The sequence below is a fragment of the Lissotriton vulgaris genome, chromosome 4_1, assembly GCF_964263255.1.
Source record: "Lissotriton vulgaris chromosome 4_1, aLisVul1.2, whole genome shotgun sequence".
Classification (NCBI taxonomy): Eukaryota; Metazoa; Chordata; class Amphibia; order Caudata; family Salamandridae; genus Lissotriton; species Lissotriton vulgaris.
Window position 1 is genome coordinate 915,317,782 of NC_141691.1, and position 16,528 is coordinate 915,334,309.

General features: G+C 45.5%; 1 protein-coding gene across 1 annotated transcript in view; it reads right to left on the reverse strand.

The window, feature by feature from the left end:
* Positions 1–507: 507 nt before the first annotated feature.
* ADNP2 (ADNP homeobox 2) overlaps positions 508–16,528 on the reverse strand; it is a 115,513-nt gene continuing 99,492 nt past the window's right edge. The window contains exon 4 of the mRNA XM_086965189.1: positions 508–5,097. Coding sequence (XP_086821315.1) covers positions 2,230–5,097 — 2,868 coding nt within the window. The 3' untranslated portion in view covers positions 508–2,229. The remainder of the gene's footprint in view (positions 5,098–16,528) is intronic.

The following is a 16,528-nucleotide window of genomic DNA, read 5'->3' on the forward strand; positions in this document are numbered from 1 at the left end:
ATATATATATATACATATATATATATATATACACACACACACACACACACACACACACACAACACACACACAGATAGATAAATAATACATGCTAGTGTAGAAAACACTTAGGACGACCTGGGTCTGCTTCAGGGCTACCAACTCATTCATTTATGTGTTATATGGTGTTTCAGCACATCATTGCAATGAAACAGAGGTTGCATCCATCAACAACACTACGAATAAAGCTGCTGAAGGTAATTCTACATATTCAGTTTACAATGTTTCTATTTTGTATGGTGTTTGAGTTCTGAAGCAAGAATCAAGCCACATGCCGCTAAAAATAATTGCGCACTGAATTAACCAACTATGCAATACGTACTAGAGGGTATGAGTACTATATCACAAGTGATAACTACTTAAGGCAGATTTGTTTTAATTTCTCGGTTAGAACAAAAAGTTTGGTACACACATGTGCCCTGCTTCTGCATGATCACTCATGCACATCAATTGACATCTGCACAACTCCGCCATTAAAATGTTTATTGGAAAAGTGAATAGATAAAATGGTTAACACATTCCTTCTACTAGACAGACATTAAAGAAAGGTTTAGAAAGCCATTTTGACTTTTACACGCACATACACAAGCATGAACTATAACTAAATAGACCATTTCCTCATAGCCCAAGCTATTAATAAATTATATATCTTAAGAAAACCGATTCCAGTACCACTGGTCTTGAAATGAACTGTAGTAAGTATTGAAAACAATAAAACCTCAAAGAGAAAAATATATATAAATTCAATATTGCCGTTATTTTCTCAACCAAAATTCTATACTGAGAAACAGAATTGCTCATAAAGGCCATTTTGCTTTGGGATTTCAATAAACATACTCCTTTACAGGTAGATTTGCTTTGCAGAACGACCTTCAGAAGGCTTCTACTAAACAAACGGCATTGGTGAAAAGCTGAAATATATTTGTCAAAAAGCAAAAGATTCAGAGCTACCTTTTAAGAGCAAAACATCAAACAAGTCAATGTAATAGCCATGTTAACACTGTTTAAGCTGGGCTTTTGTAGAATGGTATCCCTTGTTGAATAGAACATATGCAGTACTGCTGGAACGCAATACTACACGCCTTCACAACCAGTAGCAGCCAAGACAAAGTGTATCACAAAACTGACAACTTTCTATTTTGTGTATTACTAGGCTGATTTGCTTTATCCAGAATTGTTTTAAACCAAGTTGTTAAACTGTTAGCACATGTTAATTTATATTGGTCCTCAACATCAGCCCATCGCATTTTAACATTTCCTTGCGGTGATCATCTGATATATGAAACAGTCAAGACTAAGCAGATACATGTAAGTATTAGTTCATCATTTTATCCATATTGTCGAACTCAAAACTCCTACAGAAAGCAGTGATAGTGAAAAAAAATCCCCTTTAAATAGGCACTATATTTTTGAAGTTCGACAAAGACAGGAGAAATGCAATGAACTCTGAGAAAACCCAACAAAAACTAAGATTTGAATGTATGAATCTTATTGGACCAAAGTAAACCAGTCGTTCTTTTGGTACAGCTGATATTGTACCACCAACGACAATAAGTGCGATTTGTGCATCACAGTACAGCTCGATCATTATTAACTGTAGGGATAGTAAAAATGGCAGCAACCACAGATACCTAAGATGAAGATTGGAAGAACACATGACATTAGAAGTAAAACAACTGAGGATCGGATTCATTAGGTGTTTAAACAATGATTAATACCCACCCCATCACCTCTCCCACCTGAAAATAAAGCAAGAACCTGGTCATACACTTGCAAATATTACAATAGCTTTCAAGCCAAAGGAAACTTTTTACAGAGCTGAATGGAAAAATATCAGCAAAAGATGAAGATTTGCATGGAATATAGTTCTCCGCCAAAAGGATAGAAACTTAAAAAAATCTATACAAATCCCAAAAATGTATATATATGTATATATATTTTAAAAGTTCTATCAAATACAAATGAAATCAATTTCTCCAAAAGGTCTGAGTGGGGCCATGCTGCATCTTCATAGACAAAACCACCTTGATATTCAATCTATGGCAAACAATTGCGAACCCTTCAGTTCTGTTTTGCTTAGTAAAAGTTTTTGTAAAAATGAACATGTGTTACCGATTGCTACACTGAATACTACAAGTATGTTTATCTCCATGTTTGAATTTTAGCGAGCACTTCAAGATAGATGTTGGTTTATTCTTGTCCTATGCTCAAATTGTGCTTTACGTTTTTTAGTTCAGACATATTAAATCCCAGAACCACACAAGTTTGTTGTCTTTCAATTGCCTTCAGGCATACTTGCTGTTTTCCCAAAAAGAAGGCAGGCACATCAATTTTCCACTCACAAAGTATAGAAGATAGAATTCCCATTTCTTTCTTTGTTGGATATGGCCTCTTGTTGAAATATTCAGACAGAAATAGCTTGGCATCTACCTTTGAATCAATTTCATACTCGTCAGGATCCATTGCAAGTCCCTGAGGACCATCTTTATCATCAATAGGAATGTCTACCTTTTGAATCGCATCCTCAAGTCGCTTTCTTTTAGAAAGCATCTGTACACTATCTTCTTCTTTATCCTTTTGGTCCTGTGTTAGCATGGTTGAAGAATCAGAGGATATTCTCTTCGTCAAAAAGCTGTTTTTCTCACCATTCATTGGCGGAATTATATCCCCATTACTCTGAGACGTGAGGGCAACACTAGAACTGCCATTTTTTGGGGCACTTCTACAGCGCATCAAGTGAACGGAGATGGCTGCCAGTGTCATGTTTCCTGTATAAACACCACAGCAATGGATGCACTTGAAAGCAGGAGTCCCTAAAATGGTATGCAAAGTAGGCATAATGTGATGCCGCTCCTTTAAGTGAGTTTCATATACCTGTAAGCCAGCAAAAGCACACAGACAGAAGGGACATTTGAAAGCTTGTTTAACACACATATCCCCCATATCGGCAACTAGGGGTTGGACTTTAATGTAAACTGGCATCACAGCCTTATGATTTGCACCAGCTATAACAACCAAATGGACTTCTTTTCCGCCAAGCTGGTCTTTTGGCATCTTTGTGTTAAAATCAAAGTGAGGAAACAGGATCTCTCCATTAGCATCATTAGCAAGTTGAAGTCCCTTCTGGATATAATCCACAGGCATCTTTTTATTTCCACTATGCACAATCGCGTTGTGTTCCACAAAGCTTTTCAGATCATGAAATGTCCATGTACAAAATAGGCAAACTATGCCATGCATCAATAAATGTTTTACAAGTCCTTCTTCTGACATGAAGCACTTACACGATAAGCATCGGACGATCTTCTCTTTCACCCATCTCAAAAATGGCGCACGAGCAGCCAGTTTCTCTTGGTCAACTTTGTCTTTTTCTTTGCTCTCTGTACCACCTTGTAGTTTGTGAGCCACCTGCATGTGTACTTGATAAACATTGGAAGGAAAAAGTTCACTGCATACTGGGCAGGTCTTCCACTGCTTAGTATTTTTTTCTTCAGCACTTGGGATAGGTGGCAATCGGAGGGTCTGGTCTATAATACTCTGGGGAGAGGCAACTACTTGAGGAGAGGGCGCACTCGCTGGTGACCGAGAAACCTGTACAACAGCACCTGACTGGGAGAGCTGCACATTCACTTGTGGTGAGTTAGCAGAGGATACACCGCTTGGGGATCCGGGCATGGTAACAGGAACTGGTCCAAGAGTGTAAGTAGGTATTCCATTAACCTGTTTACCCGTTGGAATCAACTGTCGCATCAGTGGTCCTCCTGTAGACATGAAATTATTTTGTGACACACCTGGGGCAGTATACTGATTTGCCTGAAAGACCCCAGGGCTATTAGACTGTGCTCCTTGAATAGTAGGAGGCCTGACGTTTTGATTCTGAGGGAAATATCCAGGCCTCACAGACTGATTAACACTAAAAAGCCCTGGTGGAACAGTGTGATTAAGGGTAAAACCTCCAGAACTGGACTGATTTAATGAGAGCCCACCAGGATGTAAAGCCTGATTAGGAGGGAGAACACCAGATCTACCAGACTGATACTGTGGAAACATGCCAGGCCTAACAAATGGATTGGGCGGAAGAACCCCTGAGGAAATTGCATGGTTTCCAGGGTGAACACCAGGTCCAATAGACTGACTCATATGAAAACCCTGGGAAACAAATATGGGTTGTGAAAGTGAAGACGGAATGGACATATTTTGGCTTACTGGAATAGAATTGGACAAATAACCAAGGCGTGATTGTGACATGACAGAAGCGGGTGATGTATGCATCATTCCCACTTGACAATTTGAGACAACTGGCATTGGTCCTCCAACAGAATTCTGCAAAGGAGCAGTCAACTGTCCCATTATAAGTGGATTTCTATTGTGCTGGGAAAAAGAAGCAAGTTGGACAGAAGCAGGATTCGGAACTGGAACAGCAGCAGAACCAGAATATTTACTAGGTTGTGACTTAGAAGGTACACTCCTTTTAATTGATGACCTGCTGAATTCAGAAATAAGAGATCGAAGCTCGTATTCTAGATCACGATGTTTTTCAGAGGTCAGAATGTGATATATCAGAGCATCCGCAGAGGTAGCTGGTGTGTGACAATTCTTACAGTAGTATTTGTTGGGAAGCTGGCTCTTCTGCTCACTGCTCAGTGCTGCATATTCAGGCATTTCACTGAAGTTTGCTGGCATTTCTCCAAAGTAAGCTCCTAAAATGTTATCAAAATGCGTAACCAGCACATGTTTTTTTATACTATAATACAAAGTGTCTGTGAAAGAACATTTTAGACAGGAAAATTGAGTATCTCTCTTGAAATGGGTCTGTCCTGCACCACCACCACCATTATTCGCTGCAGCATTGTTGATTTTCCGAACAGAGGTATGAAACATCCGCATATGTTTCACAACTGTTTTTGATTGAGAAGAAAATGCACAACTTGGACATGGAACAACTAATTCTTGATCTATTTCTTCTTCATGGTTGCGATGTAAGTGGCTCTTCAGTGAGGAAGGAATCTTGGCTGAAAAATTGCATAAGCTGCAGCAAAACGGTTTTGTTCTGTATCTCTGCAAAAATAGAAAATAAACATTACAACTTGACCTAAGTGACACATTTTCAAATATTTACATACAATAACACTGGTTTCATAAACTCTTTAGGAGTAGGTATGCAAGCCAATGCACAATTCTGCACATGGATACCTTCATGCCAATCTCTCATTATACACGGGGACTTGCAATATACATTTAATACAACAAAACAACTGCGTCTTTGTTAATAAATATATTATATGCTCATATTCAAACAGAATCATAAAGAAACAATCCCTTTAGGCCATCAAAAACGTAGAACATTTTGTAACAAGTTGGTTGCATTATTTTTAAACCAATCCGGGTATGTTAGTTCGGCGTCACACCTTAGCGGTTTGAAACGAGTTTCAAACCGCTAAGGTGTGACGTCAGACGCCATCAAGCAGCCAGACGGAGTAGGGAGGCCGAACTAACATACCCGGATTGGTTTTAATTGAAAAGAGACTAATCTAGGAGGTTACTCCCCAGAGAGTTGCCATCTGTAATAGCAGGACTGTGACTGCGACAGTGGACTATCTACATACAAATTGCCCTTATGTACAATTTAGCTTCGAGGCCGTATATCTGAATCTAGTAACGGTGGCTCCGCTGGGTGCTTCATGCGGTTTTCCGAAAATAAAAATAACTTAAAAGTACAGAGTGCCGAACAGGACCAACATTGAAAATTTGGTACTAATGGTGGTGGAATACATGTATATAGGAGAATCAACATGGTTCCTCTCTTTTGCTAAACTAAAGAAACTGTCCTGAAGAAAGTGTTTTTAAGTTCGAAAAAACCGAAACGCTGCGTCGACAAACTGCTTTTGTTTTAGATTATCTTACAGTACTGTGATACTGGTTTTAAAAATTCTTGTGTGATTTTATATTATGTACACATAAAATGTCTTTCAATACATTTGTATTAAATAAATATGTATGACATTCTCTTGCAATAACTTGTGACAGTCTTGTTGATGGTGCTTTATATATATAAAAAATTCAAGGGGGCGTGGCTAGCAGCCAACGATGGTGGCAGCAACTTAGGGAGGCTCCCGCTGGAAGGCGGCATCCCGCATAAATCCGGAGGCAATATCCGATAAATTTAACATCCAGACGGGGCGGACTGGGTCTGGTGACCGTGCGACAACCAATGGAGCAATTTCGAGGCAGCGGAGGCCCGGCATTCGGTGTAACAGCGAGGTGAGAGGAGGGGCCTACTGTCCTCCTCAGCGCAGCGGCGTGGTCTGCAGACTGCACCCGGGCGGAAGTGAGGCATCGGCACGTGTCACTAGCCGGAAGTGTCGGAACTCCGGCGGAAACATCGGAAAGACCCGGGAGGCCTCCAAAACCCTTGGACGGGCTTGCAGAGGGTCAGACTATCGGACGCGGCCACGAGAATCGAAGAAAAGACTCCATGGTAGACGCCGCAGCTCGGGGGCGGAACTGCCATCTTGGAGGGCGGAATCGTTCCGAGTGCAGCAACCCGAACAGGAAAGCGCCGGACCCCTGTGCCAGGAAACCTGAGGTGACGCGACCGGGTGGAAGGCACTGGGAGCGAGGGGGGCGATCCGCACTCCCCGCAGACCTCCGGGTCATACCATCAGCGGGGCGCGGTGAGCACTGAGCCGGTTGAACGAATGTTATTTCACAACCCCCCCCCCCACTGCTGGGGAAGAGGCAGCACCTGGCCGCTTAAAAGTCTGAAAAGCGGATTTGAGAGGGTACGCTCCGGGCAGGTAATACACCGACTCGCTGGGCAACAACAGGTACAGGCACTGTATACTCACATTGACATGGACATTAAAATGTGTATCCTCTTATGACCAGAAGGCTTATTACCCCAGGACACTACTCAGGAGCAGCGGAAAGGGGCGCATCGCGCTTGACACCTGGTGGGGGGTCGGAAGAGACACCCCGGTGGCAGACACCTTGCACTGGACCCTGCCTGAACCTGCACCGCCCACCGTGGACTAGCCAGTGGACAAGTCCGCAAGAGGGAAGGCTAATATCACTCAATAAGGAGGGATTGACACAGCTGAAACGCAGATACCACCCAGGAGGAACGAGTGGTGTCTCTTCTCTGATCAGGCAGCACGCCCTTTTGGTGTCTAGAGCAGTCACAGGTTGTACAGCATGGCGAACAGAGGGCCCCAGGCACAGCTCCACACAGGTCAAGCTCAGTAAATTCGCCTATGACAAACAGACCCCCCCCAGGAGCAACGCAAGCCCGCGGGGAAAACGGTGGATGCCGAAGGGTCAAAGAAAGCCATGCTAGAAGATGTCCTGGCAGCATTGGCTCAGGTACAGGAGACAGTGGGGGCGACGGCGACTGAAGTTACCCTAATACGCGCAGATCTCCAGAAGATGAATGAAAGAGTAAAACAAGTCGAAGTGGTGACCAAATCCTTAGTCGAGGATGTATCCGAGTTACAAGTCGAACTGGGTAAATTGCAAACTGACAACAAGACCCTTGGAGAAAAGCTGGACGATCAGGAAGGGCACTCACGGAGGAACATCGTTAGAATTTTGGGTGTGCCGGAATCTGAAACCACAGGAGCTATGGACCTCTACGTGGAGGATATGATCAAAAATCAGCTCAAGCCCAAAGGACTCTCACACTTCTTCTCTGTGGAAAGGGCCCATAAAGTGCCAGGGGGGAAGCCGAAACCAGGAGGCTCGCCGAGGCCGATACTAGCGAGACTCTTCAACTTTAGAGACCGGGACACTATTTTGCAAGCGGCTAGAGTGGCGCCGGCCATCCAGATTCAGAACTCCAGGGTGTCCTTTTTCCCGGACTACACGGCAGAAGTGTCACGGAGAAGGAGAACTTTTGAGGTAAAAAAGACGTTAAGAGAAAAAGAATTGCCTTACTCAATGCTCTTCCCGGCCCGGCTACGAGTGGTAGCTGATAAAAAGGTCTGGTTCTTTGACTCCCCCGATGCGGCCAGGGACTGGCTTGAGGGTTGGCGCACTACGGGCCAGCCACGAAGAACCCATAGACCGAACCACAGGCACCGAGATGACAGCCGGACAGGGTCACAAACATCAGGCAGAGGAGGAGCGGGAAGATCCCCGACACTTGAACTCACGGAGGCTGACGGAGAAGAATGACCCGGACTATATGGGACAAGAGTGGTCGCTGTCTTGTTAATGGAACTAGTATTTTACAGTCGCAGATGGACGCTGGCCTGGTTAGCCCCGGATGAGAGCAGGGATGCCGCCTGCTCGGGGAGACACTCTCCCCCAACACGCAAGTACTCTGGTTTTGGGATGGGTTAAGCACTCTGCTCAGTTGGCAGTTGGAAGTCCGTTAAGCAGGGGGGCAGGGAGGGGGGTGAGGGGGGGGGTTGTTTTGGCGTTGTTCGGAATACACATGTATGGTAGAGGAATAATGTTATGCATTCGGGTGGCTTAGGAAAAGTTTGGTATCTTACATTAGGAATCTATGCAGTCTGGCGAGCAGGTGGAGATATAGCATTCAGGACACGAATCATGTTCGACACGCAAATGTCCACGTAACCACATATGGCAGACGACCCGGCATTCAGAACGGAGGGGGTTGAATCACACTCGCGGGGCTCTTCCCTGCGAATACTGACATGGAATGTGAGAGGGCTGGGAGACTAGGTAAAACGTGGACTGGTGTTGACCGCACTGAAAAGGAAGAAACCTGCCATAGCACTACTGCAAGAGACACATTTAACAGGGGGGGGGGCATCCAAAGCCATGGATAGTAGAGGGTACAAAATGATAGTCCATTCGGAATTTAAGTCAGGGTCTCGGGGGACTGGCATCCTAATTCAGAAATCCTCAAAGTTCATTCCACTGAACACTAAGACTGACGGTCAAGGGTGTTTCGCTGCCCTGCAGGGACAGTGGGAGGGTAGGCTCCTTAATTTGGTCTCAGTATACATTCCCCCAGCGCTCCACTCGGTGCAGCTCCCGAAGCTAGCTGACTTTCTACTGACTCTTCCCGAGGGGGATGTTGTTCTTGGGGGAGACTTCAATGCCATTATAGACACACAACTAGATAGGTTCCAGACGATGGCTCCCGCTGGAGGGCCCTCCCGCTTCCAGCGTTTTTTGACAGCTATAGGTCTCATCGACATATGGAGACATACACACCCCCAGGCAAAGCAATACACCTTCCACTCCGCTGTGCATGGCAGCATGTCGAGAATTGACCACTTCTTGGCCCTGGGCAATGGTATCCAACACATAGACACCATAGAAATTCACCCAAGGGGAATATCAGACCACTACCCGATCACCCTAACGATTTCCACTCAGGAGAAGTCACACAAACGAATATACCCCATACAAGCTACATACCTTAAGATCCCCCAAGTTCGCAAGGCTCTTAAAAAGGTGACAACAGTACTTCCCCGAGAATGTAGATTCAGTACGCTCCTCAGAGGTTACATGGGAGGCATATAAGACGGTATTCAGGGGACAAGCCATAAACTCAATCACAGGCTATAAAAGGAAGAAAGCACAAGAACTAACTAGATTGGAGTGAACATTGCGGGAATGGTCAGCAGCACATGAAACGCACCCCACTACGGACACGTCCCACGCACTTCACCTCCAACAGCAACTTTACACAGATCATGTGCGGCATCAGGTTAAGGGACATATAACTGACACACAGAATAGGATTTATGAAGTAGGGGACAAGGCGGGTAAGATGCTGGCATGGCTGGATAAGAGGGGAGGCAGTTCTAGAGGTATACAACAAGTGAGGAACAGTCTGGGGGAGGTGCACCCAAACTCAGAACAAATAGTAGAGACGCTCGCGGCCCACTTTGAAGGGGTATACACCCCTGAGCGGGTAGTGACACCTGAAATGGCCAGAGCGGCGTTAGAACCGATTGGGGTCCAGACACTTCCTTCAGAGACTGCTGCAGAGTTAGATGCGGACATAACTACAGAAGAGATCCAATTGGCTATAAGTGCGTTGAACCCGGTGCAAGGCGCTTGTACCAAATGGCATACCTATAGAATGGTATCAATCGACGCCGGAAAGGCTAAGCAAACATCTACTGGCAATGTACAAGGAATGTTTAGAGAAGGGAATGCTTCCACCAGATCAGAGACTGGCCACTATAGTGGCAATTCCCAAGCCGGAAAAACCGCCAGAGGAGTGTTCCTCATACCGCCCTATCTCGCTACTTAATGCAGAAGTCAAAATCCTTGCCAAACTCCTGGCGACCCGACCTTTGCCTCATCTGCCCAACCTCATTCACCCGGACCAATCTGGATTTATGCCTCATAGGAATACAGCGCTAAATCTGCGCAGACTACACAGGGTGCTGGCTAAGGCGGAATCGATCTCTACACAAGCAGTTATATTGGCCCTGGACGCCAAGATGGCATTTGACATTGTAGAGTGGAACTACTTGTTTGAAGTTCTGGCTTGTCTGGGCTTCGGCCCCAAGATTATTGCATGGATTAGGTTATTGTACGCCGACCCGGTTGCGCAGGTGGTAGCAAACGGCCATATCTCGCGACCGTTCCCTCTGGGGAGGGGCACTCGTCAGGGGTGCCCCCTCTCGCCATTGCTGTTTGCAATTGCATTGGAGCCACTAGCCACTTTAATAAGAACACCACCGCTACTGACGAGAATACGCTGGGCGGAGGGCTGGGAGGACCGGCTTTCCCTCTATGCGGACGACATGCTGGTCTACCTAACAGACCCAGAACATGGGGTGCCGGCGCTCCTGAATCTCTGTGACAGCCATGGTAAAATATCGGGCTACACGTTAAATTGGAACCAATCGGAGATGTATGTCCTGAGGGGTCCGATCCCGGCACTAAGTACAGAATGCCCTCTAAGGGCAGCTGGATCCTCCTTTAAATACTTAGGTATCCATGTTACAAGGAACCCAACGGACTTTATGGATAAAAATCTGGGGCCTCCCATGGAACGACTCAAACAGGATGTTAAGTTCTGGGCGGGGTTGCCTCTGACGCTACTGGGCAAGGCTGCACTGTATAAAATGATGTTCTTGCCCCGCTTTCTATATATACTTGAAAATACTCCGTATCCGGTGGCTCCGAGATTCTTTAAGAAAGTAGCGGCATTGGTGTCAAATCTTTTGTGGGGGAACCTCCCGGCACGCATTGCGCAGACCAAACTACACAGGGGTTGGTACGATGGCGGAATCGCGTTGCCCAATCTGAAATTGTATTATTGGGCGGCACAACTGAAACCCATCAACCAATGGATACACACTCCGCAAAATGATGCAGCATTTCAAGCCGATAGGGCACAACTAGGCGCGAATAGCCTACTGGCTCCGTTGTACGATCAAAGTAAAATGCGTAAATTGGAAGGACCCACCAGATTAACTGCGGCGCTATGGCATACAGCGACAGCGGCACTAGGATGGAAGGGGAGAATAACCATGCTTACACCACTGTGGGACTCTCGAGCCCTGGGTAACCTGAGAAACAGCAGAGGCTTCTCACACTGGGATGCTATAGGGATATCTACAGTGGGGGATCTATGGGAAAGGGGAGGTGTGATGGCTTTTGATAGACTGAGGGAGCTATACGACCTGGGAGAGGGGGAATTATACAGATCTATTCAGATACGGCATGCGTTGCTCGCTGCCATACCCCCTGAAATTGAGGTGCCAGAATCGTCCCCACTTGACGACCGCCTTCTCACAGATTTCATGATTGAGCGTGCGACATCACTCACATACCATAAACTACTCAACAACTTACCGGACCCAATAAATCCATTGATGGAGAAATGGGAGGGTGACATCCATGAGATGGACGAACATGAATGGAATGAGGCGATGGCATCGCCTAAGGAAGTAGGCATCTCCGCAAGATTAAGACTTGTACAACTGAAAGTTTTACATAGGGTATACTACACTAGGACCACATTACACCGCATTAACAGAGCACAACCCTTTACTGCCTTCGTGGGTGCGGGGAGGAGGGCACGTTCTTCCACACAATATTGGTCTGCCCCCGTATTCAGGAGTATTGGAGGCAAATAATGCGAACGATATCACAGACACTAGAGATCTCTCTTCTCCCCGAGCCACGGAGGTGCCTATTAAATGTATGGGATGCTAATAATTTGTCCAGACATGGTCAACTCTGGGTCACGTTGGGCATCATAGTAGCCAAGCGAGATATCGCACAGCGCTGGGGAGTGGCGGAAGTGCCAACAAAAACACAATGGTGCCTAAACATGGACAGGGTGATGGTGACGGAAAGGGCGGTGTACTTTAACCGGGCCTGTCCAGGGAAATGGAACAAAATCTGGACCCAGTGGAATGTGTACAGAGGGGAGATCTGTGATCCCTTACCGGAAGCCGATCAAGCTATGTCGGATGAGGAAGGGGAAGAGGACTACTAGACTTCACAGATCCCACAGGGAAGGGTGGCCACGGAACGCGGGATAGACCACGGATTTAGAGGATGAACTCGAGGGATACGCAGGGGGAGACACCAAGGGAGCCGCAACCGAGGGAGACTGAGCACTCTCACTACCACGTCTTAGCGTAGTTTAGGAGAGAGTCAGGTTGAATTGACACTGGGGGGATGCTTCTTTACTCAGCTAATGCGACCAATAACCAAAAATGAACGACCGCAATGTGATTCCTTAGGCTTCTTTTGTATTGTTTTTGTAAAAAATAGAAAACCAAAAACCTGTACTGATCAGCAGAATATTGATTATCCCGTACCTTTTAATTTTATGTGGTAATAAGGATTGTAAAAGAGTAACATTCGGACTCCAGTTTTATATTACTGCATGGTGACTGCAAGATTGTGATAGCGGCCAGCCCCACGGGTTGTAGGCCAACAGCTGTGTAAACTTAAAGGTGCAATAAAGGTTTAAAAAAAAACATCTTCATGTTTATATACACATTTTTGGTTGAATTGTATGCATATAATGAGTAGCTTAAATTGAGTTCCCTGAAGGTGTTAGTGTGCACTTGTAACCATATCTATAGGTTCCCGACAGTCTATGGTCCGTGACCAATTGGGACTTCTCTAATTCTAGATAGTAAATTCCCTTGGGAAGCCTATACATATATAGGTCATTGTCACACTGTTAAAGGCTCTCCTTCGAATATGTGGTTGTGGTTCAACAGTTTTGTCTATACAGTGTTTCCTAAGAATTTGTAGTTGTAGAAAGTTAAAGGAACTTTTTGGGGAGGGGGGGGGGGGGGGGGGGAGTGTTGTGAGTTGGTGTGTAGTTTTAACAAGCAATGTCGATAGCTTAAACTCGAGTACATGCTAGAACTATTGCATTGCAAATGCTTGTTGCGCACTGGCACCATCGTTTTGTCTTATTAGCCAAATGGACGCGCAAGTCAAGTTTTCTATAATGTACTAGTGCTATTTTTACCTCAGTCATAGATGAGACGCTGAGACGCTGGGAATTATGGAATTACGGCCCACCCATTTGCAGAAGATGTTTGTTATTCAAATACAACGTCTTTGCATTCTCTAGCCCGCATATAAACCAACCAGACAGCACACACAAGAAAATTGAGTATGTGTAAGGATAGGATGCCGGGCACCATTAACTTCAGCCAGGAGGTGAGGCAAATAAAAAGGAAAATTATAAATCTTGGTACAGATTGATTGAATGTAAAAATTTTGAATGTAAAAATTGTAAATGTAAAAATTGGGTAAAATCTGTGGGATTTGTGAAGTTCTGGCGTTATCCTGCCTGACATCAGGAAAATAAATACAAGAGGCTTGGGTGTATGCCATGAATTATAATGGGGTAACCCAGTAACCCTCAGAATCTGGGTATGGATACTAAACAAAAGCAATGGTTCTGTTGGGAGTCGCGAATACTTAGTTTCACTGTACGTTTCACGAATATTATTTCAAACATCAAATGAAAGAAGCTAAGAAACACACCAGACTAAATTAAGTTCTAAGGATGAGCTATTTTTTCTATATATGTTTTTCAGATAGATTAATAGATCTCTGGCTGTCCGAAACAGAAAAACACATGGACTGTGGAACAATTAGTGACTGGTCGTGATTGGCAACATAGTACAAAAATAACAGATAACATTCACACATCTGGACGAGATTTTGCAAGAGTGTCCACTCTTAAAATGTATACGCCACAACAGGATACAATATTTCCTTATGCTAGTTGTGGAGTTGCGTGGACAAGTTTAACAAACAACGTAGACGTTTCGAACCTAAGGAGTAGTGGAGATTCATATGCATCTGTGTCGGGTCTTCATCAGGACAGGGAGGGGTAGGACAGCCTAAAGACACACAGGAAGTGTAGTAATTGGTTTCCGTGAGTCCTACTTGCAGGATGTCAGCAGACACCCTTCAATTACTTCTGGAAAGGTCTGTTCTTGACAGATACAAGAAATTTTCTTCACCAGCCGGTGGAATGATTAAAGTGGGGCGCCCCCGTAGCGATCACCTCATTCGGTGCCAGACACACAGACAGACAAAGACGTCTTTTCTTTGAAATCCCCAATCTTTGGTGATCGCTACGGCAGCAGCACACTTTAATCATTCCACCAGCTGGTGAAGAAAATTTCTAGTACCACTTTGTCCAGAAAGAGGGTGGTATAAGGTGGCTGCACTGAGAGAGCTTTGAGTCCGCTCATGCAACAATCAGTAGTCATCATCACCAGAAACCGTCTTCAAAGCCAGTGGATTTAATGTACAGCTCTGCATGGGTTTGAATAGAGTGCCCACGGCAAGTGAGAACCAAATTAGGATCCCGGTGTGGCATCACAGTGTTTGAGGAAATGGATAAATCAAAACTTTCAAAAATCTCATCACAGTGGGTGGTTTCAGGAGGGACGTTTGGTACACGTAAAAAGATCAAAAGGGCAAACAGATAACATATAACTGTGCCCAATTCAAAACCATGCCGGGCCAGAGATGATAAAACAATTTGGCATTTAAATGTTTGGCTTGCAATGCTATGCTGATTTGTATAGCCCACTAACCACCCGGGTTGGTATCCAGAAGCTTGTGCTGGTGTGCAGTTCCCAAAGGTGTTAATACAAAGAGCCTGGTCTTCAGCTTCTTGTGGAACACAAGTAGTAAGATGTGGCTATATCTGCATGAGCAGATATGCACCTACAAAATTGGGGTAGTTTCCTTACTATTGTAAGTGCCAATGAGGCCAGGTACATGGGCTTGAGACTCAACAACTCTAGTTCCACAACCATAACGGCATTAGTGAACACAGAAGTGTTTAGTACCAAACTACTTCTTACAATAAACCTGCACTGATACCCGAGGGATTTATTGTAACTTACTCAGAGAGCACCTCAGAGGGGCCCCCTGAAAACCCACCAACCCTGGTGTGGGCATGCTTGGTTTTAGGCAGCCTGCCACACAGACATGTTCTTTTACCCCAGGGTAGAAAGCCTCTGCACTCTGGGACCAGAAACAATGCACATCCTGGGCACAAGTGTCACACCTCCTCTCCAAGGATGGGACAGTGATCGAAGGGGAAGCTTCAAAGGCCTGACGCGTTGTAATGTGATCCCCATCCTCTGCAGCTAGCAGCAGATGGCAGCCCCTCAGTATACACCCCCACTTTGGGCAGGACAACTTAGAAAGGCTAGGTGTGCCCTCCTTTGCCAAATTGACCCCTCAGGTTGAGGAGGTGAAGTTAAGCAGACTGTTCAGTCACACTATCTAGAGGATCCAATCAGGACTTGCTCTATGCCTCCTTCCACAAGAGGGTGGCTAATAGTGGGTGTAGTCACCTCGGGTAAGGTGCACACTGGCCCTATATACTACTCCCTAAGCTGCATATTTAGGTGGCTTTCCCAGACCTAGAAGTTCGATTCCTGCAACCAACGAAGACCACGCCGTGCACCAAGGCCTGAAGACTACTACAGACTTGCCCCCAGTCCTACCGGCCTGTCTCCAGCTTTAAAAACTCTGCAAAGAAACCAACGCCTGTCCTGTGTCCAGCGACTTCCAGAAATCTGAGGAAGACTGCCTACTCTTCAACAAAGACCAGATCTCCCAAGGGCAGCGGCCTGGTCCAGAAGAATCCAACTACAAGGACTCCGGATTAGCTGAAACCGCCACTTTTGCCCACTCTGCACCCGGGGCCCACAGCCAGAGTGAGTGGTTCACCTGTCCAGTTAAGTCTCCCCAGAGAACCGGACCTCAGAGTACAGCATTGGCTGACCCCTCATTAACTCCACGATGCCAGCAGTCTGAATTCAGAGGCTCCCCTGGACCATTGACCGCTCCAGTAAGATTCTGACACCTAAAGGTACGCCTGCACCTCAGAGCACCTGCACCTTTGTGAGTTTATTCAACTGTGCCCTTACGACCCCCTACATACCTCTAAAGTTGTTGGTCTCCCTCCTGCAACCTCCAGTGTGATACCTGCAGCCTGTTTGTTGAAAGTAAAATCCTCATTGAACAACATGGGGTGCCC